Source organism: Apostichopus japonicus, chromosome 12 (genome assembly GCF_037975245.1).
Source record: "Apostichopus japonicus isolate 1M-3 chromosome 12, ASM3797524v1, whole genome shotgun sequence".
Lineage (NCBI taxonomy): Eukaryota > Metazoa > Echinodermata > Holothuroidea > Aspidochirotida > Stichopodidae > Apostichopus > Apostichopus japonicus.
Genome location: NC_092572.1, coordinates 23,903,078 through 23,928,523, shown reverse-complemented (window position 1 = coordinate 23,928,523; position 25,446 = coordinate 23,903,078). Strand labels below are relative to the sequence as shown.

The 25,446-nt window shown below is 35.2% G+C and overlaps 1 protein-coding gene across 7 annotated transcripts in view; it reads left to right on the top strand.

Annotated features, from left to right (window-relative positions):
* The window catches only part of LOC139976942 (uncharacterized), a 179,773-nt gene that overhangs the window by 46,026 nt on the left and 108,301 nt on the right, over positions 1-25,446 (top strand). For all 7 annotated transcript variants that reach the window (XR_011796329.1, XR_011796330.1, XR_011796331.1 and 4 more), the window contains exons 15-25: positions 2,401-2,641; positions 3,809-3,955; positions 5,201-5,524; positions 7,177-7,400; positions 7,599-7,742; positions 10,230-10,373; positions 11,664-11,720; positions 12,588-12,825; positions 14,012-14,090; positions 18,551-19,325; positions 22,968-23,211. Coding sequence is in view for 4 of the 7 variants with exons in the window: in XM_071985830.1 (XP_071841931.1) it covers positions 2,401-2,641; positions 3,809-3,955; positions 5,201-5,524; positions 7,177-7,400; positions 7,599-7,742; positions 10,230-10,373; positions 11,664-11,720; positions 12,588-12,825; positions 14,012-14,090; positions 18,551-19,325; positions 22,968-23,211 (2,617 nt within the window). In the remaining 3 variants the exon portion in view is untranslated. The remainder of the gene's footprint in view (positions 1-2,400; positions 2,642-3,808; positions 3,956-5,200; positions 5,525-7,176; positions 7,401-7,598; positions 7,743-10,229; positions 10,374-11,663; positions 11,721-12,587; positions 12,826-14,011; positions 14,091-18,550; positions 19,326-22,967; positions 23,212-25,446) is intronic.

Sequence of the window (25,446 nt, the reverse complement as noted above, 5' to 3'; positions counted from 1 at the left end):
ATTACAGCATACTTGGTAGATACATGGGTCAATCCATGCCAAATCAACAGTGGCCTCCACGTCGACCCTCTCAGAATCGCCTGAAATTGATATGGCCCTTTCTGGCCCTACTTTGAGTTTGCTCTATATTCACAAGCAAAGGCATGTTTGAGTTTTAATTTGCAAAGGATCCTTGTCCAGTGGTAGTTGTACGGGAAAGGTGAAAAAAAAAGTCAAGCAGGTCGTACATTTTACGAACAGCGCCCTTAAACTTAAGAAATCTCACTTCTGGCCCTAATTATTTGGGCCTGTGGGTAAATTTCAATTTTTCTTCAAATACCATTTTACAGGAGTGTATTGACCCTAATTTTAAAAACTCAAGTGAAAAAGTTGTGTATTTTGTGTTATCTACTCAAATATACGACTCAAAAATTGCCAACATCACTTGGTTCATATGTATGAAAATGCTTGCACAAGCCGATCTGAGTAATTCAAATGACAACAACTTCTTAGCATTAGCATACAGGTGCTGAACAATTATGAGGGTGGTCCACTAGCATAAGGACTACAAATAAACTGTATTGCAGGGTCATATGCCCAAAGATGCCTGTGAACAGCACCCTCAAACATCACATTTTACCAATATTTTGGGCTATTTTGGGCATTTCAAGGTCAAATTTGGTCACAATTAAAAGGCTTTTTTTTTGGTTTTCAATACAAAACTAGTAAGATATGTATAGTTATGATGCAAAGAATGAGCTAAAACATCTTTACATAAGTTATTGATGCTCTGATGAGCAGCTTAAAGTGTCGTATATGAGAGTTACACCAGCTCTACAGAAACATGCTATTGAGGCCAAACAGTGGTAACATCTTCATTCAAGGAGATAATGTTAAACAACATTAGAAACTATTGAAATGTATTTATTAAAAGTGTTCTGTCTAATACTCTTTGACTCCCCCCTCCTACCCCCCCCCCATAGTGCACTATGCAGATTTGTATATGCATACAGTATGTGACTGACGTTTACTGCAAAAAGAATGCATAACACATGCATTCAAGGTAAACTGAATTATTTGGTTTGGTAATCTTCTGCTTCAAATTGTTTGTATGCATGTAACCCACCCCCCTCTGACCCATATCCTCTACCCAACCCTATACCAGAATAGAAATGAATGTGAACCAGTGCATACATGTACAGTGTGTACTATATATGTGTGTAAATTTAGGGCTCTTAAAATGCAATCTGGATTTGGTTGCTAGGCGAGGCCATATCCTAGCAACCAAAAAGTTTTCAAAAGTTTGTTTGCCCAATTTCATCCTTTGAGACATATGGCAAGACACCATATCAATTTCAGGCGATTCTGAGAGGGTCAACATGGAATCGACCCAAAAATCTGTTGATTTTGCATGGATTGACCCACATGGCCCATGGTGTGTAGATGTGCCCTATTGTGTTTTGTTCCCATCTCTTGAATATTAATGAATGAGTGGGGCTTAATGGGAATTGGTCAAACACGGCTTGTGAACACAACTTTTCAACAAATACAAGTTGAATCAATGTCATATTTGGTAGATAGATGCCCTATCGTGAGTAGATGTGCCCTATAGTTTGTGGTTTCATCTCATGAATATTAATGAGTGGGCGGGACTTACCATAAAATTTGTAAAATGTCTATATTTATCTTTTTAACCGTATGTGTGATTTAATTTGTAGTTAGTATTGTGATGTACAGTAACTATAAGTTCATGTTCTTTTGAACAATAATTTTACCTCATTAATATTCATGGTGGGTGGGGTTTAATGGGAAATCGTCAACAACAGTTGTAAACATATCTCAACAAACACGGTAGAATCAACGTCATACTTGGTAGGTAGATCCAGCTTGGTGAGTGTAGGAACCCTATGGAAATTGGTAGAGGTCAAAGGTCACATGAGGTCAACAGGTGCCAAAGTCTGAAAACCTTTTCAACATGATACCGCCAAATTAAAGCTAGAAATAGTGTATACTTTAAAAACTTTACCAGTTAATTGAATGGTTGATGACGTGCTACAAAATGAATTGGAATGTCTGATCGTTTCTGGTTCTCACCTAATTCTTGAACAAATTCAACTCACTTATAAATTCTACATTATTTATTCAGATAGTAATTTTGAATTTTGAGCACATTGTATGGCAAGGAATCACAAAGCCAACTGGCTCTCTGGTTATACTATATCACTAAATACACTTTGTTAACATCATAATGATTCCTAGTACCTTCCTTTAGATGTTGCAGCATTAGTCAATAGATAATTGCTCTTCATATTGGTGTGCACAATTTCATGAATATTAACATGTATGGCTTACCACTCTATGAATATGTTTGGGCATCGGAACCACTAAATGTTTTCTCGTTCTGGTTCTTTTTCTTGAAAGGATTTCAATCTTTTGACAAAAAGGTATTTGCAAAAGGTATTTGCAGAGATGACAAGAAGTGACACAGAACACCTTGCAAACTTCTTCATGTTGCCTCTGGAACATGTAAAGGCCATAATTAACAGCCCATCACACTCCAAGGACCTGTTCGTGGAGCTAGAGAATAGAGGGATTATACAATCAGCTCTCACTGATGAATTCAGTGAGAACCTTGGGGCACTTAATATCTTAACAGGAAGAAGTAAGTATAGGCAATGGATAATTGATGGGTGGTTACTTGTAGGGTTCCAGAATGTAAGATTTAAGTGACACTGTACTTAATACATTAACATTAAACTTGTTTGTGCAGTAAACATCTATGAAAATCCCATGCTATAAGAAAAACTGAAGTAGGTGAAAATCATGTTATAAATAGAAACTGTAATTGCAAAGTAATCATTTTGAAATGTGTATGGCGATTTGTGAATTTATCCTGTAAAACTAGAGTGACTTAAATCAGGCCATTCAGTTTAAAATATGTGTTATTGGTTTCATTGAAGATCATAAGCTTTGCAATAATGGTCTTTATGTCCCTTTTCATGGGGATGTCTCATTCGGACAATTGATATGTCACAAAATGCAAATTGGATGGATCTGAAACTTCGGTTTCATTTTGAAAAAAAATTTTAAACACATTTTCAGCTCAACTACCATTATGACTTCATTAACTGGGGTGTTAACAGGCTATGTATTATGGAATTCCACCAAATGTAGAACAAAATATCGTACTTCCATGATACCAAACCCCTAATAAATATATGATATTCTTTTGAGCTGAAGATGAAGAATTTCCTGTAACTTTGTTAAACAATGAGGATCGGTCACTTGCATATACCTTTAAAATATAAACAGATAATAATTTCAGGTACCAGGCCTGACGATAGGTTGGGTCAGGTGGGACTACAAACATGGGGCCTGATGTCTTTTATGGGACCCCAGTATGCATGGGATGGATGGATCAAGCCATGGCTTCCTTTTCCCAGAAGAAATCTTCATATATGCCATCAATGTACCATGAATGTATGACATCTTAAAAGAATGGGGCCCAGTGACTTAATTGTCCCGGACCTAACCTTGGGTCTGGATGTCCTTACTTAAATTTCCTTTCAGAGGTAAGTATACACCAGCTCAGGACAAACTCAATGCAAAACAAGACTTGAAGCTTGAAACAAGTTTTATTTTGTTTCTATTTACTACTTTGGAAATGACCTGGGTCTGGATGTCCTTACTTTCCTTTCAGAGGTAAGTATACACCAGCTCAGGACAAACTCAATGCAAAACAAGACTTGAAGCTTGAAACAAGTCTTATTTTGTTTCTATTTACTACTTTGAAAATGACTGCATATTTTACTGTTATGTTTCTTTGTAGGTGAAGGAAGTAAGTCATGCATTCGCATACCTTCATCAACTTTCCGTAAGCAAGAAGAAGGTGGGTACATACCAGAAGAAGAAGAACGTGGGTACATACCAGAAGAAGAAGAAGGTGCTAGTGGGTACATACCAGAAAAAGAAGAAGGTGGGTACATACCTTCTATTGTTTAAAAAGTGGGCATACACTCCAACTTTCATTTCACTAGGTCAGTATGTACACCTCATGAGGTGAACAAAACATAGACATTTCTCAACCCTTGTAATTATATAAAGAATATTATGGTGAAACAAAGCATTTTTCTGACATGAATCAAAGCTGAATGAGAAGTACCTGAGTGGTGGTATTCTGCCCGCTGAGACATTACATTTGTTCCTTGCTGTTAAAATGGCCATTTTCATAGTACTGCGAGAGAAAAGGAGAATTAATTGCTACGTTACATTTGGGAGTTTTTGCAAGATGTTTTCTAAAAGTAGTAATTAAAAATCACAGGTGAGCTAAGCTTTTATGAGCATGATAAGCATCATGTTGATAATCAACTTTGCATATGTCAATTGTCTTGTAATACAAAAACAGTTTACTGCAACATTAAAACCATGAAAGCATTTAGGTTGTCAACATGCATGATTATAAATTGTAATGTCAAATTTGGAAGTCTTTAGAAGATGATTTTTAAGAGTAGTAATTTAAAATCACAGGTGCAGCTAAGTTTTTAATGAGCATAGTAAGCATCATGTTGATGATCAAATTGTCATTTGTCTTGTAATACAAAAACAGTTTAGTGCAAGATTAAAACCATGAAAGCATAAAGGTTGTGAACATGCATAAAGTATAATGCCTGCACAATAGCAGGAATCCTGCTGCTGCCCATTTTTTTCTCAATATTAATACTAGCCCTAGATATACTGATGTTTGAATGTAAATTATGACTTAAATTCTTCCTTATGGTGCGATGATGATGAGTCCTTACAATAGGATGTGATGTCATCATGGCAGAGGTTCTTATAAAGGCATAACTTCTAATAATAATTGTTATTTTTATTTACTTGAAATGTGATACACTTCAGCGAATTAATTGTCTGTGCTCTCTGCATGTATTAGTTCATCAAGGTGCAAGAAAGTTATTTCCTCAAGGGGATAAATCATTTGTAATTATTGAAGTAAAGTAAGCTAAATTGCCATCATGGCTTAACTAACTGGGGTGCTACCAGATGCATACTTTAAATTTCATCAAGTGTAAAATAAAATAAAACTTATAGTAGGATATATGCTTTTGAAAATATACATAATTTCCAGTAACTTTGTTACACAATGAACGACAATCACTGGAATATTGTTTAAAATATAGACAGATGATAGTTTCAGGTAACAATTCAACTATTTTCCCTTTAGACTGGAAGCCACCAGACACCATGAAAATAACATCTTCCATATCTGAAAAGGGAGGATTATTACAGATTCCAAACACGGGTATTAAACTGGTTTTTCCACCAAACGCAGTCACAGAGGAACACAATATCCAAGTAAAAATGGTTCCACCAAGTCTTTTGAATGAGCCAGCCACATCCTTTTCAAGTAATTCATCAGTGGTATTGGAGCTTCTGCCGAATGGTTTGCAGTTAAAACGTGAAGTTTCATTGACCTTACCACATTGTCTGACTTTTATTAATGAGGAAAAAGCTAAAGCCAAGGTTTATGTCAGTCACCATGAAGAAGGTAAACCTCACTTTATCTTACAATATATTGCTTGATTTCACACATTATTGTACTTTATTTGACTTCACATGATTTATCACATACAATATCTCACTTCACTCCTCACCGAATAGCTGCCACCTAACATGTGTGGAATGCACTGTGGAATGCACTGTGAAATTGAAAAGTTGACAGCATACACTGCAACAATGAAAGTTTATTTTCTATACCACTGCTTGCCTTTCATCAAAGAAGCTAAAACAAATAATATTCATTTAGAAAAAAGTAACTCTCAGTAAACATCCAAAACTTTTGACAAATTATTTACAACAGAACTGTGTAGTTAAGGGTGTGTATAATAACTGCAAAACTTTGGTGGATAGGATTCCGAGATATAAAATGCAGCCAACAAATTAGTTAAGTATGATATTATCTTGTATTTGAAGACATTATAGAAGGAGATCACAGTTGGTTTATATGGTTTTAAGCTATTCAAGAACAAAGTTGATATTAATGAAAGTGGTCTGGCTGTGATCGAATGACTTGGCTGCAACACACTGAATTATTCATGCATTAAAATGAAAGAGACAGCTTTATGGCAACTCTTCATTGGGCAGTGCACTTCAAATCTACTGCAACAGATTAACTGATTATTGTAATTTTTGACTTTATGAAGCAATGCATTGAACTCTTTATTTTGTCTGGACCAATAAAATGGCTTGGTTCACCAGCTGTTTGGGACAAGCAGAGAGTCTTAGTATGTGGTGTCTTGTGTGATTGGTTTAGGGGAGGCTAGTTAATCTAATCGGTGTTGTCACTTGTCACTAATCTTTCTTGTCACTTTTGTCTGGACCAATTTAACAAGACATTGCTAACTAGCTTTTATAAGTCCTGCAGAGGATTCTTGTACCTTTTGCCTGATTCTGGGAAGGCTTGCAAATCTAGTTTACGGACTGGTGCAATTTCTAGTAGCCTATAGTAACAGATTTAATGATCTGAAGTTTTGCCTAATTAAATACAAGAAGAAAAATGATAAATAGATGTGCAACCTTCACAGGTTAGCTATTACCTTAATATAAGGTGACAATGGGGAATGATGCCAAAACTGAATGGGTAAAAGGACAATTTTATGCTTTTGTTTTTATTGGGAGGGGGGTGCAAAGATGTAGAATGAAGATTGTGAATTGTAAACATGAATGATGCAGCCCAATTGTTTTCGATTAGATATGCTACTATACAGACTGCTGGATCTTGATTTTTATTTCACTCCCTCACAGGGAACAGGATTAATAAAAAGCTTTCTCAGACATACACACTCCTCTTTATATTGAGAGACACTTCATAAATCCTTCTATCCTGTGTATTGTTTATTGCTGCACAGGTGCGGTTAATGTGTCAGGATGTTACCAAAAGAAAAGAACATCATTGTTATTTACATTGACATCTCTGTATAATGATAATAAATATTTACTTAGTAAGCATAATATCCACCGTTTCAGCTAAAAGTAAATTAATTCATAGACAAACACACTGGAGTTGATAAATTAATATTTAATATTTATGAAATACCATGCACAAGGTTGATGGACTGGTAGTTTATGGTAAAATATTAAAATCAACACTCTTAGTGATTTCATTTATCTGATTGAAATTCATTTCTGTAAACTTGACAGGCCAAAGACCCTGTTGGGAAGAGAGACCGCTCAGCCCTTATATCTTTCATCGTTCAAAGTGTACAGTGAGACTTCTTGGCTTTTGCTGGGTGAAGATTGTAATTGATGACAAAGAAGTTGAAGCTAAGAATATTGTGGTATTTGCTACGAAAGATATACTACAGGATAAGAAAACTGCCAATTTAGAAGTTGGATATTACGAAGACATTCCTGGTGAACCTAATGTAAATTCATTATTAAATGGTTTGTTGTGATGCATCATTCTTTCTAAAATAGTATACCAGCAAGTATATTTTTTACAAAAAGAATTTTTTCCTTATAAAGTCACTTTTTTGTAGATTAACCTATGAATTGATCAGTAAATTTGACATAAATTGTTTGTTTTATTGAGAGTAACATCTAGTAAATGATTTTCATTTCAGATACTAGAATTGAATCCAGACATGAAACCTGCAAAAAAACTCAAATTGAAATTTTTGAAAGAAGGAAAACAGCCATTAACAATATCATTTAATGGCACTGATCCAGGCAATACTTGGGCTATAGAGCAAGATAAACCAAAAAAGGTAATTTTTTTCATTTGCATATTTCAGTTCTAAAGTGGTCAGATATTACTTTTATTTAGACTTGATAACATAGTTTATTATGTTTGTGAGAGGGCGCTAAAAAAATGTCATAATTTCTTATTAGTTTACCATTAGGAGTTCAATGTGGTTATCCCTCGCTTGGATTATACTCTAAACACATTAATTTTCCGGGTATCACATGATCTACAAAGTAACCAAAGCTATCTTCCATCTCTCACTCCTCAAGATTTTTTGTGAAAGTTTATTCCTGCTGCAGCTGCTTCATAAGCTAAGATTTTATGGTTACTTCCTAGATCACATGATACCCGAAAAATTGCTGTTTTTTTTGGGTATAAACCAAGCGAGGGCTAACCAGGTTGAACTCATAATGACATACAGCACTCTGGCTTACATAGTGTAATACTGTGGAATATACACAATTGTACTAAGTTATGCACAAACTGTACACTGTCAGCTCGGGTAGGAGATACGGCACCATATTTACAGGCTATAAAATACTGTGACAGTAATATTTCTTTGATATGTTCATCTGCAATGGAAGCTTGACAACAAGGTTTTTGGTTCCTTGCTTTAGCAAAAGGAACCAATGTAGTCAGGTTTGTGTGTGTCTGTGTGGGTACGCTCTATCTCAATAAGGGAAAGTTGGACTGAGGCCAGACTTGGACTATAGATCCGTCACATAGAGAAGATGTACCTTATTGTTTTTGGTGCCCACAAAGGTCAGTTATGGTCCAAAAACCCAAAATATTAAAACTGCAATAACTCCCAGTGCCAATGTGCAACAAGGTTGATATTTTGGGACAAGTTGTGAACTGGTTAGGGGAACATTTTGAAACTAACTTGCATGTGATCCGAGGTCACCTAAGGTCAATTAATGTTAAAAACGAGTATTTTTGCGATAACTTGAAAACGAATTGTCCGTTAGGGTTGGGAGTTGCTTCAATTTAATCCAATTGTCGACCCGCATCTGGGTGACCCTTGACCTCAATTTGACCTCTGGTGACCTTTAAGTGTTTTGGGGATTTTTACAGTTTTGATGCTATTTTCAGATGTAAAAGGTACCTTATGATCATAAATGTTAATAGGTTGACCCCTGTGTGACCTTCGTGTGCAAAGTTATATGGGGTCAAAGTTTTCGGTCGGAGTTAGGATGGCTGTATAGACTTGTCTTGCTGTTTTTTGGAATCAGGAGACCAAACTGCATCTGAAACCAAGGTCAAAAGGTCAAAGGTCACATTAGAAAAAAATGTGCTTATTTTGGGAGAAAACGGGCGAAAAAGAAAATGTTTGGTTTTGATGCTAGATTTGGATATCAAAGGTACCTTCCAATCAAAAAGTCAATGGGTCGACACCCGGGTGAGCTTTGTGTGTGAAGTTATACGTTGTCAAAGTTAATTTTCAGACATTTAATGCAATAAGGTGTGACACAGTTGATATTTTGGGACAAGTTGCGAATGGTATAGGGGAATATTTTCAAACTTAATGGTCATGTGATCCAAGTTCACCAAAGGTCAATTAATGTTAAAAAACTAGTATTTTGGGGGGAGAAAATGGGCAAAGAAAAAGTGTTTGAATTTTTATAGTTTTGATGCTATATTTACGTCTCACCAATCAAAAATGTCAATGGGTGACCTTTGCGTGTGAAGTTATATGAGGTCAAAGTTAATTTTCAGACATTTAGTGCAATAACTCCCAGTGCCAAAGTGTGACACGGTTGATATTTTGGGACAAGTTGCGAATGGTATAGAGGAATATTTTTAAACTTAATGGTCATGTGATCCGAGGTCACCAAAGGTCAATTAATGTTAAAAAACTAGTATTTTGGGGGGAGAAAATGGGCAAAGAAAAAGTGTTTGAATTTTTATAGTTTTGATGCTATATTCACGTCTCACCAATCAAAAATGTCAATGAGTTGACCCCCAAGTGACCTTTGTGTGTGAAGTTATATGAGTTCAAAGTTAATTTTTAGACATTTAATGCAATTAACTCCCAGTGCCAAGGTCTGACACGATTGATATTTTGGGACAAGTTGTGAATGGGGTGGGAACATTTTCAAACTTAACGGTCATGTGATCTGAGGTCACCAATTTTATCAAATCTGTTGACCCGCTTGTAGGTGACCTTATATTTCTTACATTTTCGACGCCATATTCAGATCTCAAAAGTGCCCAAAAGTGTTGGCTATAGTGTTGGTTACTTTAATAATAATAATAATAAGACTTATAATGCGCACACACCACTCGCACACGCACACACCACTCAAAGAATGTTCATGGCGTACTTTATGGGTACATGTAAAACCACAATTACTTGGACTATTTGAGCCCAATCTTGCTATGATAATATTATGTGTATTGTCATATACCTCTACGCAAGGAACCACAGTGCCCTTGGGCTCTTGTTTAGCAATGTATCTGCATGGTTTAAACATCACCAAATGCATTTATCATTTTGTTCTTCTTGTAGGAGATATCTTGGCAGTCTATAGCAGGGTCTGAAGATCGCTTAGTGTCATTTGTACTTCAAAGGAAAGAAACTCAGGACTCATTCTGCAATGTTTCAGCACAACAGGGGAACTCTGATCCTATTATATTTGTATTAAAGTTGGAGGTTCGTTGTTTTGGAATGGAAATGTTTGATATGTGTATTACTGATTAAATGGATTGTGGTACAAAGAGATCAAAAGGTTAGATCAAGCTGTTGAGTTGACAGGCTCTTGGAACAGATTTTCATGAACTAAGTGGTTTAGCTAATGTTTCTTAAGCACTGCATCATCTGAGAAAGCGCACTGATCTCAAACTATCCACTTGAGGGTTCATATCCTTATTAGCATGAGCTGCATGTTGTAATATTATAGTGAACCATTATACCTGACATCACTTTAACAAAACAATGTTAGGGTGGTAACATGATTGTAATGTGTTGCAGTATATACCTTACCACTGTTGAAGACATGTTTGAGTGCCAACACTACTTTTGTCAGTCAATTCTATGGATAGTCAGGAAATATTTGATTTTATGACCTGATCTTTGCCCGAATTATGCAACCAACATCAGTTTTATCATCATCATCAACTGGCTAAAGTAAATAAGTTTCTTTGTACAGGCTTGTAGATGCCACAGAACCATGCAAAGTAGGTTTGGAATGAAATGAATCTCTCCATAATGTTTCTCTCCTTCTGAATGTTTATGCTTTCTTGGTGATGTTGTAACCTCTGCATGTGGCTTTAACTAGGGAGTTGTTCCATAAAAACTCCCTGTTAAAAACAAACACATAGAAAAAAAAAACACCTGTCAACATATAGTTTCCAAAAACTTATACGCATTCCTGTATTTTCTAACTGATTTAAAATGTAGAGTAAGAGGCAAAGGGTGGTCCAGCCATAAAATAAAATGGAGGAGATAAGGTCTACAAAAAACTCAAGACCTACAGAACTTTTACTTTTATACAAGCAAAAGAGAATGTCTAGTAAAACAAAGAAATATGTGATTGCTTAATCATAATGACAAGCTATGCATGATACTGAGCGTTTGTTTTGCATTTCCATTTGCAAAATAAAAGTAAAAACATATTTTACAAGACGACAATATTTTGCAAGGGTGTGAGAATGGAGAAATGGAGAAAATAATTAATGAATATCAGGAATTGATTTATATGAGTAGATTCTTTTCTCTATGCGTGTGTTTCTACCCGTTTGGTAGTACCTCCTTTTTCTCCCACTTCTTGCAATTCTTCTCTAATGCTATGGTTTGATCCTTACACCAAAAATATGGAGATTGAATTTAGCTATAATAGTATATGTTAGATAAATTAGTGTATTTTGCAGCCTTCGAAAAAACAAGTTTGGAACAATGTATCTTTTTGGTAAGTTTAATGGTTATGTATGTTCTCTTCCACAGGGGAATCAGTCCACAGTTGAAATCTTAGACAGAAAAGTACCTGATAGCATTTTAAAGGTATTTATTGTCCAAACGCTGTTTGTCAAGATTCTACAATAATGATCCAGGGATAGGGGACAAAATTGTTGTTTTTTGGAGGGGTGGTGGTGGGTGTTTGTGATCAGTTAATGGTCCTGCTAGCTGTCATGCCTCCTACAACCCATGGCTCTACTACCTAACATGTACTATACCGATGACTGTAATAAATTAACTTATTTGTGGCCATTCTCCCAGAAGTCTGGTGGGTTCTGAAATTTGTTCAGCAGCCTTGGTTATGCTTTTTATAAGTAAATTTGTAAGGATTGTACAGATATCATACTGTTCCAAGTGGACACAGCATTATGTTATGTATTTGTGTGGCAGAAAGAAGATAGGCAGTTATTTAGGGTTATTTTTTAGTTCTTGGACAATGAAGCATCTACTTTCTGTATAAATATTACAATATAAGCCCCTCTGATGTTCTATTGTCACATCAATTTATTTGTTTCAACTAGACCACAAGCCATTAGTGTGCAAACTCATTGAGGTATCTTCCGACCATTTCATCTTTGTTGTAGGAGTTGGCACCAAAACTGACTGGAGAGTGGCAAATGCTTGTCAGGGGGTTGAACATTAGCAAATTCAATCTTTATAATATAAAAGAAAATAATACCGGGAATATCGTAACCACAAAATACTTTATGCTTTGTTCCTGGAGTTAACCCCTCAGCTGATGTTCTATTGCCACATCAATTAAGTTGTTTCAACTAGACCACAAGCCATTAGTGTACCAACTCATCAAGGTCTCTTCCATCCACAGCTATTCTATAAATTGTCCTTAGTGTAAGATATTTATGTTTTTAATGTAAATGAAGCAGATTTAATTTCAATTCATCTTTCTTGTAGTATTTGGCAGAAAAGCCAGAGTTTTCAGAGTGGCAAAGACTTGCCAGGTATTTGAATATTAGCGATGCTGATCTTGATAATTTAAAGGAAGATAATCGCCGGTGTCATCAAGACACAAAATACTTTATGCTTCATCTCTGGAGAAAAAGGAATGGTACTGGGGCCACCTGCAGAGTGCTTGCTACAGCTTTGGACAAGGCAGGCCGAAAAGATCTTCAGCAGTATGTGGAGAGACAAGGTAATAATACCTACTCACTGGATTGATACAGATGACTTCATTCAGGTTGATAATTCATCTAATAATACATGCATACAAATAATTTGTATTCACAGTAACATTCAAGGGGTATTCAGGTGGCTGAAGTTGATTCCTTAGAGAAAATGCTGAAAATCTGTGTCAAAACCTTAAAAAAATGTCTATTGGCAAAGATGGAAAATCTTTCAATTTGGTGGTATTTTGTGAAATGCATCTAGCAACAGCTGAATGATGTCATCACAGCAATTCAGCTGAAAACTTCTCTCTGTTTTTTTTACATAATATTCAACTCCCCTATTTTTAGAGGAATATAATATTTCTACTAAACGTTGCATTTTAATGACATTCTAAATAGAGAGAATGTCACAGTATACAAGATCTCTCAAATTCAAGATTCATGTCCTTCAAACTTTATGAGCCATAGTGATGATGTCATAGCGGACTGTGTTGATTCCCAACTTGTTTTCTATTCAGCACATATGTTTTGAATTTATTACTGGAAATTTATATTGATAAATGTTAATGCTTAATTATCAACATAAATATTAAAGCTTCTCATCTGTGTCATAATTTATACAGTCTGATTCCATATTAACTGAACCCACAAGAGTATCAACAAGACACGTAAATATACAGTCTGCCACCATTTGTTACATTGTAGCTAGTACGGATAGTATGTGAGAGAGTCTTGTTGTATTGTCCGTCAAATGAGTGAGAGAGAGAGAGAGAGGGGGGGTTGACCAGACATGAAGACAGGAACTAAGGAGGGTCAATATACTGGTAACTTGCATTGTGGAATTGTAATATCCATGTGCATGAATTGCCTTTACTGTACATTGTTTCTCTAATTACATTTCATAATACCATCACATCATACACAAATGCATGCAAATGCTGTAACTAATATCAACATAGAAGTTTGGTTACATACAAAGTTTTTCTTTTTCACAATCAGTTTTGGTACAGTGTAACCATCTCCCCATACATGCTCCACTCACATCCCAACCAATTGCATTAACTCAGTCATATGTCCAAAGGCACAAAACTGCAGTTATAAATTTCAGTTAAATATATGGTCATTTAGTTATAAATAGTTATTGGTGACCAAGATCCAATGAACCGACAAATGCAGTCCTTTTAATTTCCTAAACATGTATTTCTTCTCCAGATCGGAATCTATTACGAATTGAATATCTGCACACAAAATCAAAGACGATGGCCAGCAAGAATGTATCAAAACTCTCCCCGTAAGTATGAATATTTTCAATGTAGTTTTATTCTCAATTATCTTTGTTGTAATTCATGAAGGTGACTGTAAATATATATATATATCTATATATATATATATATATATATATATATATATATATATATATATATATATATATATATATATATATATATATATATATATATATATATATACACATATAAATGTGTGTGTGAGTAGCTCAGGAACCATATGTTCATAATGATTCATGTCATATATGATAGTCTGGTAGCCAATCAGCTGTATATTGATTGCTTTTTATCTCAATACATTACATGTATAGAGATATTGTAACAGTAAGTGGGACTCTCTCTTCTCTTAAAAATTTTTCAGCGTCTTCATATAAAGTTCTTTTTCTCTGGAATTTTCAGAGCAAGCATATATCATATAGGCCAACAAAAGTTACTATTTTTTATTCGAGAATTTTATCTCCTTCTATGACTTTTTCACCGATTTATGTCCAAATCGGGCCAATTTGGACCGAAATACAGTTTAAACAACCCATTTTTGCACACGCTCCAAAACTTATGTTTTATGAAAGAGAATAGAATAGAATTGTCTGTCAACAGTGGTATCGTCTAAGATAGGGTCCTATGTATTATATATTTTATTAACATTTTAAACTTTCATTTGTTGTTTACAGGTAGGTATTAATAAGAATTTTACTAGCTGAATATGACATTTTATGGCTTTTATTTGCTTTATTTGATGTTTAAATGATTTTTCTTTCTTAAAACAATACTGAGCTGCCGCCCCTACTTTTAGTAAAAAGGTCCGTTTTTGATGATTAAGCCCCGCCCCCAAGTCTGTTTTGTAGCAGATTGGCTATGACTCATGGCAGCTACATGTTAGATATACGAAAATGGCTACCCTCGCGACCAATTGTCTCTACTGTAGTTAGGTACGCCAGGTGTAGTGTATTGCATGCTAATTACATATATATACAAATTCTGTACTGCTGAATTCTACGTAGTGCATTTAATTTATATTAGGCCTTCGTTTTTGTAACATCCATTTAAGGATAGTACTGGTGTTCAGTTAGCTTTTCAGAGAAAGGGCCATGATAAGTTTGTTTGATTGCCCTTCATGTATTTTGTATAATTACGTATACACATTCTTGTATTTCTGAAGGCTACTTACTGTAGGCCTAGTGCATTTAAAAAAATATATATATAGGCCTAGGCCCCCTAGGCCTATTAGGCTTTCAGTGATAGCCACATTAGCATTGTACTGGTGTTCAGACAGCTTTTCCTAGGAAGGACCAGGGTAAGTTTGTTGATGGGTACTTATAAAAGAGGAGCCGGCCATAGCATCACAACTTTTATAAGACTATAAAAATTGTATAAGGTTATGTTTTATTTATAAGGATATAAGATGTATAAGGTTATAAGAAGTATGTTTAGCTTTCTTTTGAACCTGTAATGTTTGACATCAAATGTACAAAGAATTAAAATAAAATAACAAAATGGAGAGGAACTGACGTGGCTATTAGGGGAGGAGGAGGCCACCCATCACTTGCATATAAAAACTTGTAATCTTCTTTTACATTATTTTTTCCAATGTAAGAAAAATTGAGATGGAAAAACGTGGGTTGTTTTGATATCTAGAAGTGGACACGGTTTTGATGGTAGTCACCACTACAGTCTACAGTAACATACAGTAGGTCAATAGGTCTAGCTCTCAAGGCAGGCATCAAGAATATGGTCGAGTTGTTCGCCTCTTCTAATTTGGCCGTTGTCATTGACGTCAAACTATATGACCAAAAAGTCCAACAGAGACTGACCCAAGATGAAGGATACCACATAAAAAACAAGTTCTTAAATATTCTATGACATTACTAAACCTTGCAACGTCGTTCTTTCGACTAACAGGCAATGAGCGCTAAAGGCAAGACTAGCAGGATAAAGTGTAACCTGCAGAGACTATTCGTGGCCAAGTAGCAAAAATGCAAGTTCTATATTTGTTGTACCATGATTGATATTGATAATTGTAGAGACAGAGCAAAGATTTGAAATTAGGAATCAAAATTAAAACTTCCAGTATTGAGATACTGCATCATTGATGCTCTTGTTTAAGTAATGCCATGAGTCATACATAATGAGTAGGCGGGCATAATGTAAACATCTTTACATGGCTTTATGTTGACAGCATTTGTTTTCTTTCATACTTGGCTTGTATGTATTGGTAGCAAATACGTTAGTGTTCACGTTAGGAAACTGTTAAAAATAATTTATATGGCAGGCTTAATTATTATTATTATTTTTTTTGGAAGCAAGAAAGTATCAGGGACTGTATGTTAGATTATATGTCATATATGATAGTCTGATAGTCAGTGGGCTGTGTATGTGCCCTATTGCTTTTAAAGTTAATGTAATGAATTAGTGTGTGGGGCGTGACACATGTAAAAGGTGGACACATGTATGTCCTTTCGTATTTGGCATGTTTGTATTGTCAGTTGCTTCTTGAGCATATTTTTTCCCTTGTAATTTGATACAGCGCCACCAATTTCAGAAGTTTTCCCGCCATGGTTTTGTCTGTAATTAGTAACTGTGTAAGGCGTGATTGGGACCTACTAGGTTGGTTAATGAACCTATGGCTTTGAATGGCCCTCCCTGAAATTTTAGCGTACCAAAGATCTGGACTGACAAATTTTGATCCTTTACTAGATCCGCTCAGTATAAGTGACTACTTTATGAAGCCACTTTCGTCCATATTTTCTTTTCATGAAAATTTGCCGTAGTTCTGCGGAAGCTTTGATATTTCATTGGAACCAATTGTCCGTTATATGCTGACTCAGATTCCATTTGGAAAGAATGGTCGAGGATCGTTTTCTTGTCATCATAATTTCCTGTCTTTGTTCCCTCCACTTGTTGATATTTTTTTAATTCGCATTAAAGTTTGCTGCAATTTACCCGGTAAAGGTTAACATTAATGTAAAGCAGAACCAAGAATCACTTCACCATAATGATCAAAAATTGAGTCCAAATTAACTCTCTTCCTTAGTACAAACCACTCCAAAAAGTTTTTCCCCTTTCTTCAAATAAACATATGCTATCAAAATCATGAATCACACACGAGCAGAAACTTGACCGTGCCTGATCGATCAAGTGCCGTTAACTCTTCAAACATTGCAGACATTTTGTCAAAGTAACTCATATTTGTATGAAGATGAAATCCTCCAACAAAGCTTTTGTGATGCTTCGTCTACACTATAATAGCTAAATGCACACGTACTGCATGTGCTGTACAATTTCCCAACATTAAGGGTATATAGTTACTCAGGCTCAGATTAATTGCAGGTCTGTAAACGTCCGTGGTACAGCTACAGCTAATTCTTCTAAGTTAATTTCCTAAATAGTTGCAGCTGCATGGGTCCGTATTATTACTGGGGTTGTGACAGCGCTGTATATAGGCTACATATGACACCCCTCTCCGTGATTTGCCACATCTTGAGTAGAAAGCATGTATCGACTTAACGATAAGTCCTGTGGACCGGATGCTCACATTGCGTCAAATGTCACACAAAAAATTGATATTGTGGAAAAATATAGCACCTTTTTGCATCGAAATAGATATAGGCCACCTATTCGGTCCAGCTGGAAGGTCTTCAGTATAAATGTTCACATCAACGTCTTGTAAATGCGCACAATTATGCAGTGTACGGCCTGAAAATTTATTTACTGCATTACACATGCTGAATATGTAAACACTGAATTTACATCTACCATTGGCGACAATTATACATACAGTAGAACTCTATCACCTTTTTCGAAACAAGACAAAACAAATACAATCAATATATAGAGTTACATTGTGGTGACGTTGTTCGATTATTAGTACTATTTAATTATAGTTCCACAATTCCGCACAAATTGCCTCTTATCGGAAAGTAGTACAGTGCTAATACACACATCTAGTTATTTTTTTTTGTGTGGTTACTAATAGGCTTGCTAACCGCAGAACATCTTATCCATTCATTACCTTCCGATCACCACAAACTCCAAAATAATATTTTTCGATTCTATTGAGACCAGTATAGGCCTATATCATCCAGATGCCCCACACACACAGTTTAATATGCTCTTACGTGCCTTAACCAAAAATGAGTAATTTTCCAAAGACATTGTAAGCCTATCTTCACTTAAATTTTACTTCCACTGTCAGCTTATTTTCTTTACTGACCTTTTCAGTATATCAGTACTGTCCTTTAGCTCCCCCTCCCCCCCCCCCCCACACGTAAAAGAATACTGAAAATAATTTAGTGGAGTAGCTGTCTCTTCCTACGTAGCTTCCGAAAGTACGATGCTAATTCTTCCATCCGTTGTTTACTTTGTGAATCTGATCTTGTTTACTAGCCAGTATTTACGCTAACTTGTTACCATGGAGATGCATGCTTGCGATTGACCTGTATTTGCACTTTTTGTTTTTCCATTGCAGTGTACGTAGCGTTACCATACCAAGATTTAAAAAAGAACGTGACTGGTGTGTCATTGATATGGCTGTACGCGGTAACAAGCTGGCAGTGTGCGTACACAACGACAGGACAGATACATTCATAGACCTGTTTACTTTAAATGATCCTGATTCTTCGTCACGATTAATGACTCAGTTGTGCACTAAAAACGTATTTGTTCATCCAAGATGGTGGTATCTCTGTGTTTCATTCTTGGATGATTCACATATAGTTACTGTGTGCCGTGATCACGTTCATGTTTATCATATTGAGGCAGACGACAGTGAACCATTACACACAGTCTACCTATTACACAATGGAATGGCCAAGTGTGTGACTGTCAGAGAGGGAGAGATATTTATTGGTTTGTATTCTAACGAGGTGATTGTGCTTGATTTTAGTTTAAATGAAATCAAGACAATCACCTTGGAAGGAATAGAAGGATATCCTGCAGATATAACAGTTTATGGAGATGATCTGTTTATATCTACAGTCGATCTGAGAGGGATTAGATACAACATGGAGGGAAAGATTGTACATGAGTATAAAACACCAGGCTACTCACGTGCACTCAGTATCACTGTTAGTGGTCTAGTTTATATTTTATGGAATTACCTCCATGTTGTTGTCTACTCTCTCTCTGACAGTCAACAACTGATGTCATTTGATGTTGATTTCACTGATAGATTCAGGATTGTTGATGTAAACAGGTTGTTAACAGTATGCAGTTCCACTTGTGAAGTGAGAGAGTACAGTTTGGTAAGTACAGCAGGATGATGATAAAAATAGGAATATAATTTAGCTCTAAGTTAATCAGCTAGTCAATTGAAGTAGATAAATTTGATATAAGTGGATACGAACATGTGTTTACTTAACAATTAGAACTATTGTTTTACAAATTTGGCAAAATTAAATAATTTCTAATGAAAAAATAAATAAAAATAGAAATGGTTAACCTAAATTTCACAAGTTGTGTGCAAAAAGTGTAAGAGAAGTGAGCAAGAAATTCTTTTAATTTTTGAACAACTTTATGTGAACTATTCAGCAGTCTAGAATTAAGAAATTTGGTACCATTGGATGCAAACTTTTGAGTAGAACAAAACTTTTAGTGACAGCTTACAAAATTTGCAGGATTTAAGAAAATTTCAGGTCAAAATATTTACATACAATTTAAAAAAAAGGAGATTGTAGACTATACACTGTGTGTATGTTGTAGAAATTAGGGCCAAACATAAATGGCTTCATATTTACTGCAAAAATCTGACTTCTGTAGCAGGTTAGTATCAACACCTTTTACATAAGTGCATGTGAAAAATGTTATAGGTCATAACTATTAGTTTTATTTTACAAATTTTTACCTGATTTGAGCAAATTCTAGTGCACATTTTTTCTAAATCATATTTCAAAATCTGGTTGCAGAGTACACACACTGTGTGCATACATTAGAGATCTTAGCTAAACAAAACTGACTCCATTGTCTTTTCAAACAAATATGAAATTTTTAGTTGCTTTAGTAATGGTAAATTGGTACTAGTGGATGCAAAAATTTGTGTACAGTACAACTATTACTGTGATTTTACAAATTTTTTGACAGATATAAGAAAACTTCAGTGCAAACTTTAGACAGCCAGTTTCAAAAGCCATAGATATAGACTACACACTGTGTGCCGGCAGGGAGAAATGACTCCTTTGTGGTTTTAAACAAATGTAAAATGTTTGTCCTGGCCATTATGACCCTGAACATTTAACAATAGGCCTACTTGTAGTATTAATATACAAATTCTGCAGTGAATTCAATTTGGGTAAAAATGGCATGTTGATCAATTGTAGGCCTAAGTTGTCTGTCTACATGCTAACTATAGTATGGTGTTATAATACAGCCTTGCTTGTTTCCTTACTTCACATGCTATGTTTTACTATATATGTAGTAGTTGCATTATGATGATGCAAGTCAAACTAGAGCTTGCCAATAGGATATTTGAAGTCTTTATTTGCTGGCACTTTGTGGGATCCTACAGGTACATAGTTGCATCTTTTCAATGGCGATGTTATAGCACGACCATAGACGAGTACCTATTCACAGACCCCTACATGGACTGTTTGTATAGTCATTCAGAATGCAATTTCTCTCTTGCAATGACACAAAATATAATTTGTATTGTGAATGTGTATTGTTCACCCTATGAAGGTTCTCTTAGTGCTGTAATTAAGGTTAGTGTGAGCTGTAATGGTTAGGGATAGACAGTAAAGTAGTCTTAAATCATTGCCTCTAAGTGGTTTGACTTGTTCTGGTAACTGTTTTGTAAATTCAATTGAAAGTCTAATCAAAAATAATATTTGTATAGTCGTGGTGAATAAGCATCTTGTAAACAAGGAATTTGGAAAGAGAAAAATAGACTATGTGAGACTCCTAGGGTATTATATATTATACATTTACTTTTGGTTACAATGCCGAAGGCTCAGTAACCATTGCCTTTGTGTTTCATGTGTGTATGTATGTATGTGTGTATGTGACGGCTTGCTTGTAAACAAGATATCTCAACAACCACAAATTGAATAAATGTCATGCTTGGTAAGTAGATGTCCCATGATTTGTAAATGTGCCCTATTGTCCTTGGTGCCAATCTCATATAAATGAGTGGGTGGGCCTTAATATGACATTGTTAAAATGTCAATTTCTCTTCAACCGATTGACTTATTTAATTTAAACATGATATGATGATGTACCTATGGAAATTGATAGAGGTCAAAGCTTACATGAGATCAACAGGTGTCAAAGTCTGAAAACTGTTTCAACACGATAACTTCAAAAACTTTACAATTGACCTGTGAATTCTCTAATGCTATATATGATTTTCTTTGGTGAACATAGTTTGGTTAACTTCAGTTGAGTTTTGTGAAGGGGCTATATAGGACTTCAAGTCTTCAACAAAACATAAAATCATCCAGGAAATGGACTCTGCTGCAGATCTTTGCTTTAAACGTGCCCTCAACTGCTCTTCACAGTTTTCACCCTCTGAGCTTCAAGGGGTCAGCAGGTTCTCTTAAGAGGTGCAAAAAGTGGTACAGATTATCAACAGTTTATCTTAAATGGTCTCAAAATTGACCATTTTCTCTGAGATTTATACTAGATGACTTTTGAATTGGCAGTTGGTTTAGAAAATATTTCACAGTGTGGAGACAATGTCACGTACCTCTCATTCATCAATAACAATTATTAAAGGGATGGTTAGAAGCAGAGCTGATTGGCTAGCTCAAAATTGGTAAAAGAAATATCTTTTTATTGATACATCTATGTGTCTTTATTTCACATAGGAAAACTGTTCTTTCTGGATATTGAAACATTTGAAATATAAATTCTATACTTAAAAACCGTTACCAGTGGATTAAATCTTTTTTAGTCTTTTAGTAGAATAAAGGATCAGGAGGGACACTAAAGTCCCCATCAAGGACCCTATAGAGAGAGGGAAAAAAAACTGAAGACACAAACACTCAGACCCGATTACAATGCTTAAAGTGCTTGTCCAAAGCATTCTTAAACCCATTGACACTACTTGCAAGTACAACTTTCTCAGGCAAACCATTCCACTCATTCACAACCCTGTTAGAAAAAAAGTTATGCCGAATATTAATCCTACTATGTGACTTTTGGAGTTTAAGACAATGATCCTGGTACAACTACTGTCAGCAAACATGAAAAAGTCGGTAAAGGATAAATTGTCAAAACCATACACAATCTTGAAAACCTTAATCAAGTCCCCACGTAACCTCCTAAGCTCCAGTGTGATAGATATTTCAGATAACTCTCATACATTAATAACAGTTATTAAAAGTTATATCAAAATTGGTAAAAGAAAATGCCCTTTATTAATACATGTACATAGATATTTCACATGACTGTTCTTCCTGGATACTTCCTGGATACTGAAACATTTGGAATAGAAATAATATTTCTTTAAAATCCATACCAGTGGATTAAATGGTTGATATTTACAAGGAAGTGCTTCAAATAAGAGCTGGAAATCTCTGATGTTTTCTGGGTCTCACTTAATTTTTAAAAATTATTTAGTTATATTGAATTTGAGCAAATGGTATGGCAAGGAATCACAAAGCCAACTGGCTTTCTGGTTATATTATATAGTACTAAATAGACTTTGTCAACATGATGACTGATTTCTGGTACCTTCCTTTATATGTTGTGCAGCATTAGTCAATAGATAATCCCTCTTCATGTTGGTGTGCAAAAGTTCATGAATATTAACATGTATGGCTTACCACCCTACAAATAAGTCTGAGCATTGTAACCACTAAACGTTTTCGTTTCTTTTTCTTGATGAGATTTAAATCTTTTGAAAAAAAAAGCCATTGAAGACATAAATTAAAATGAGATTTTTTCTGCAGCCCCCAGATGTCTTGACTCTATTGAAACAAGAGCTGTTTTCAGAGATGACGAGAAGTGACTGTGAAAATCTTGCAAACTTCTTCATGTTGCCTCTGAAACATGTAAAGGCTATCGTTAACAGCCCATCACACTCCAAGGACCTGTTAGTGGAACTAGAGAATAAAGGAATTATACAATCTGCTCTCACTGATGAATTCAGTGAAAACCTTAGGGCACTTAATATCAAGCTCTTAACCGGAATAAGTAAGTATAGGCAATGGATAATTGATGGGTGGTAACTTGTAGGGTTCCAAAAAGTAAGATTTAAGTGACACTGTACTTAATATGTTAACATTATACTTGTTTGTGCAGCAAACGTCTATGAAAATCCTGTGCTATAAGAAAACCGGAAGTAGGTGAAAATCATGTTCTAAATAGAAACTTTAATCGCAAAGTATTAAATCATTTTGAAATTTGCATGGAGGTTGTGAATTTATCCTGTAAAACTAGAGTGACTTAAATCAGGCCATTTAGTTTAAAATATGTGTTAAAGGTTTCAATGAAGATCATAAGCTTTGCAATAATGGTCTTTATGTCCCGTTGTGTGGAGATGTCTCATTCGTACAATTGATATGTCACGAAATGATAATTTTGATAGTGCTGTGAGAGAAATAGTTGCTATGTTACATTTTGGAGTTTTTGTAAGATGATTTCTAAAAGTAGTAATTAAAAATCACAGGTTAGCTAAGCTTTCATGAGCATTGTAAGCATTATGTTGATAATCAAATTTTCATATGTCATTTGTCTTGTAATACTAAAATAGTTTACTGCAACATTAAAACCATGAAAGCTTGTATGGTTTAAACTGAAAGTTGGCAAGCAGGCCAACCTTCATTTCATTATGTCCTGTACAACTCATGAGGTGAACAAGATATAGACATTTTTGAACCCTTGTAAATATACGAAGAATATTATGGAAAAACAATGTTTTGTTGTCCAAACAAGCATTCTTCTGACATGAATCAAAGCTGAATGAGAACTACCCGAGTGGTGGTATTCTGCTTGCTGAAACATTGCTTTCGTTCCTTATTGTTAAAACGGCCTTTTCATAATGGTTTTCATAATACTGAGAGAGAAAATGAGTATTAATTGTTACATCAAATTTGGGTGTCTTTGGAACATCATTTCTAAAAGTAGTCATTAAAAATCACAGGTAAACTAAGCTTTAGGAGCATAGTTAGCAGAATTTTGATGATTAATTGTAATATGTCATTTGTCTTGTAATACAAAAACAGTTTACTGCCAGATTAAAACCATCAAAGCATAAAGGTTGTCAAGATGCATGAAATCTCACCAAGTTTTAAAAAAAAACCTGCTAGTAGGATATGCTTTCGCAAAGATGCATAAATCCCAGTAACTTTGTCAAACAATGAACATCAATCACTGGAATATTGTTTAAAATGTAAACAGATGATACTTTCAGGTACCAGACCCGACGACAGGGTGGGTCAGGTGGGGTCACAGACATGGGGCCTGATGTATCTTATGGGACCCCAGTATGCATAGGTAGGGATTGATCAAGCCAAGGCTAACTTCCCCAAATATTAATTCATATATACATTTATGGCATATATGCCATAAATGTATGATGTCTTAAAGAATGGGGCACATTGAATTGTCCCGGGCCTAACCTGGGTCTGGATGTCCCTACTTTCCTTTCCGAGGTAAGATCACCAGCTCAGGACAAACTCAATGCAAAACAAGACTTGAAGCTTGAAACAAGTCTAATTATGTTTCTATTTACTACTTTGGAAATTAATGCATATTTTACTGTTATGTTTCTTTCTAGGTGAAGGAAGAAAGCCATCCACTTACAGATCTGCATCAACTTTCCTCAAGCAAGTAAAAGGTGGGTACATACCTTCTATGGGTTTAAAAAGTTGGCATACACTCCAACTTTCATTTCACTAGGATAGTATGTACACCTCATGAGGTGAACAAAATATAGACATTTCTCAACTCTTGTAAATATATGAAGAATATTTTGGAAAAACAATAGTTTTTCGTCCAAACAAGCATTCTTCTGACATGAATCAAAGCTGAATGAAAAGTAACCGAGTGGTGGTATTCTGCTTGCTGAAACATTACATTTGTTCCTTGCTGTTCAAATGGCCATTTTTTCATAGTACTGTGAGAGAAAAGGAGAATTAATTGCTACGTCACATTTGGGAGATTTTGCAAGATGATTTCTAAAATTCACAGGTGAGCTAAGCTTTTATGAGCATAATAAGCATCATGTAATTGATCAAATTTTAATATTTCATTTGTCTTGTAATACAAAAATAATTTAGTGCAACACTGATACCATGAAAGCATAAAGGTTGTCAACATGCATGAAGTCAATGCCTGCACAATAGCAGCAATCCTGCTCCTACCCCTTCCCTTCCTTTCTCAATATCATTACTTCCCCTCAATATAGTGATGTGTGAATGTGAACTC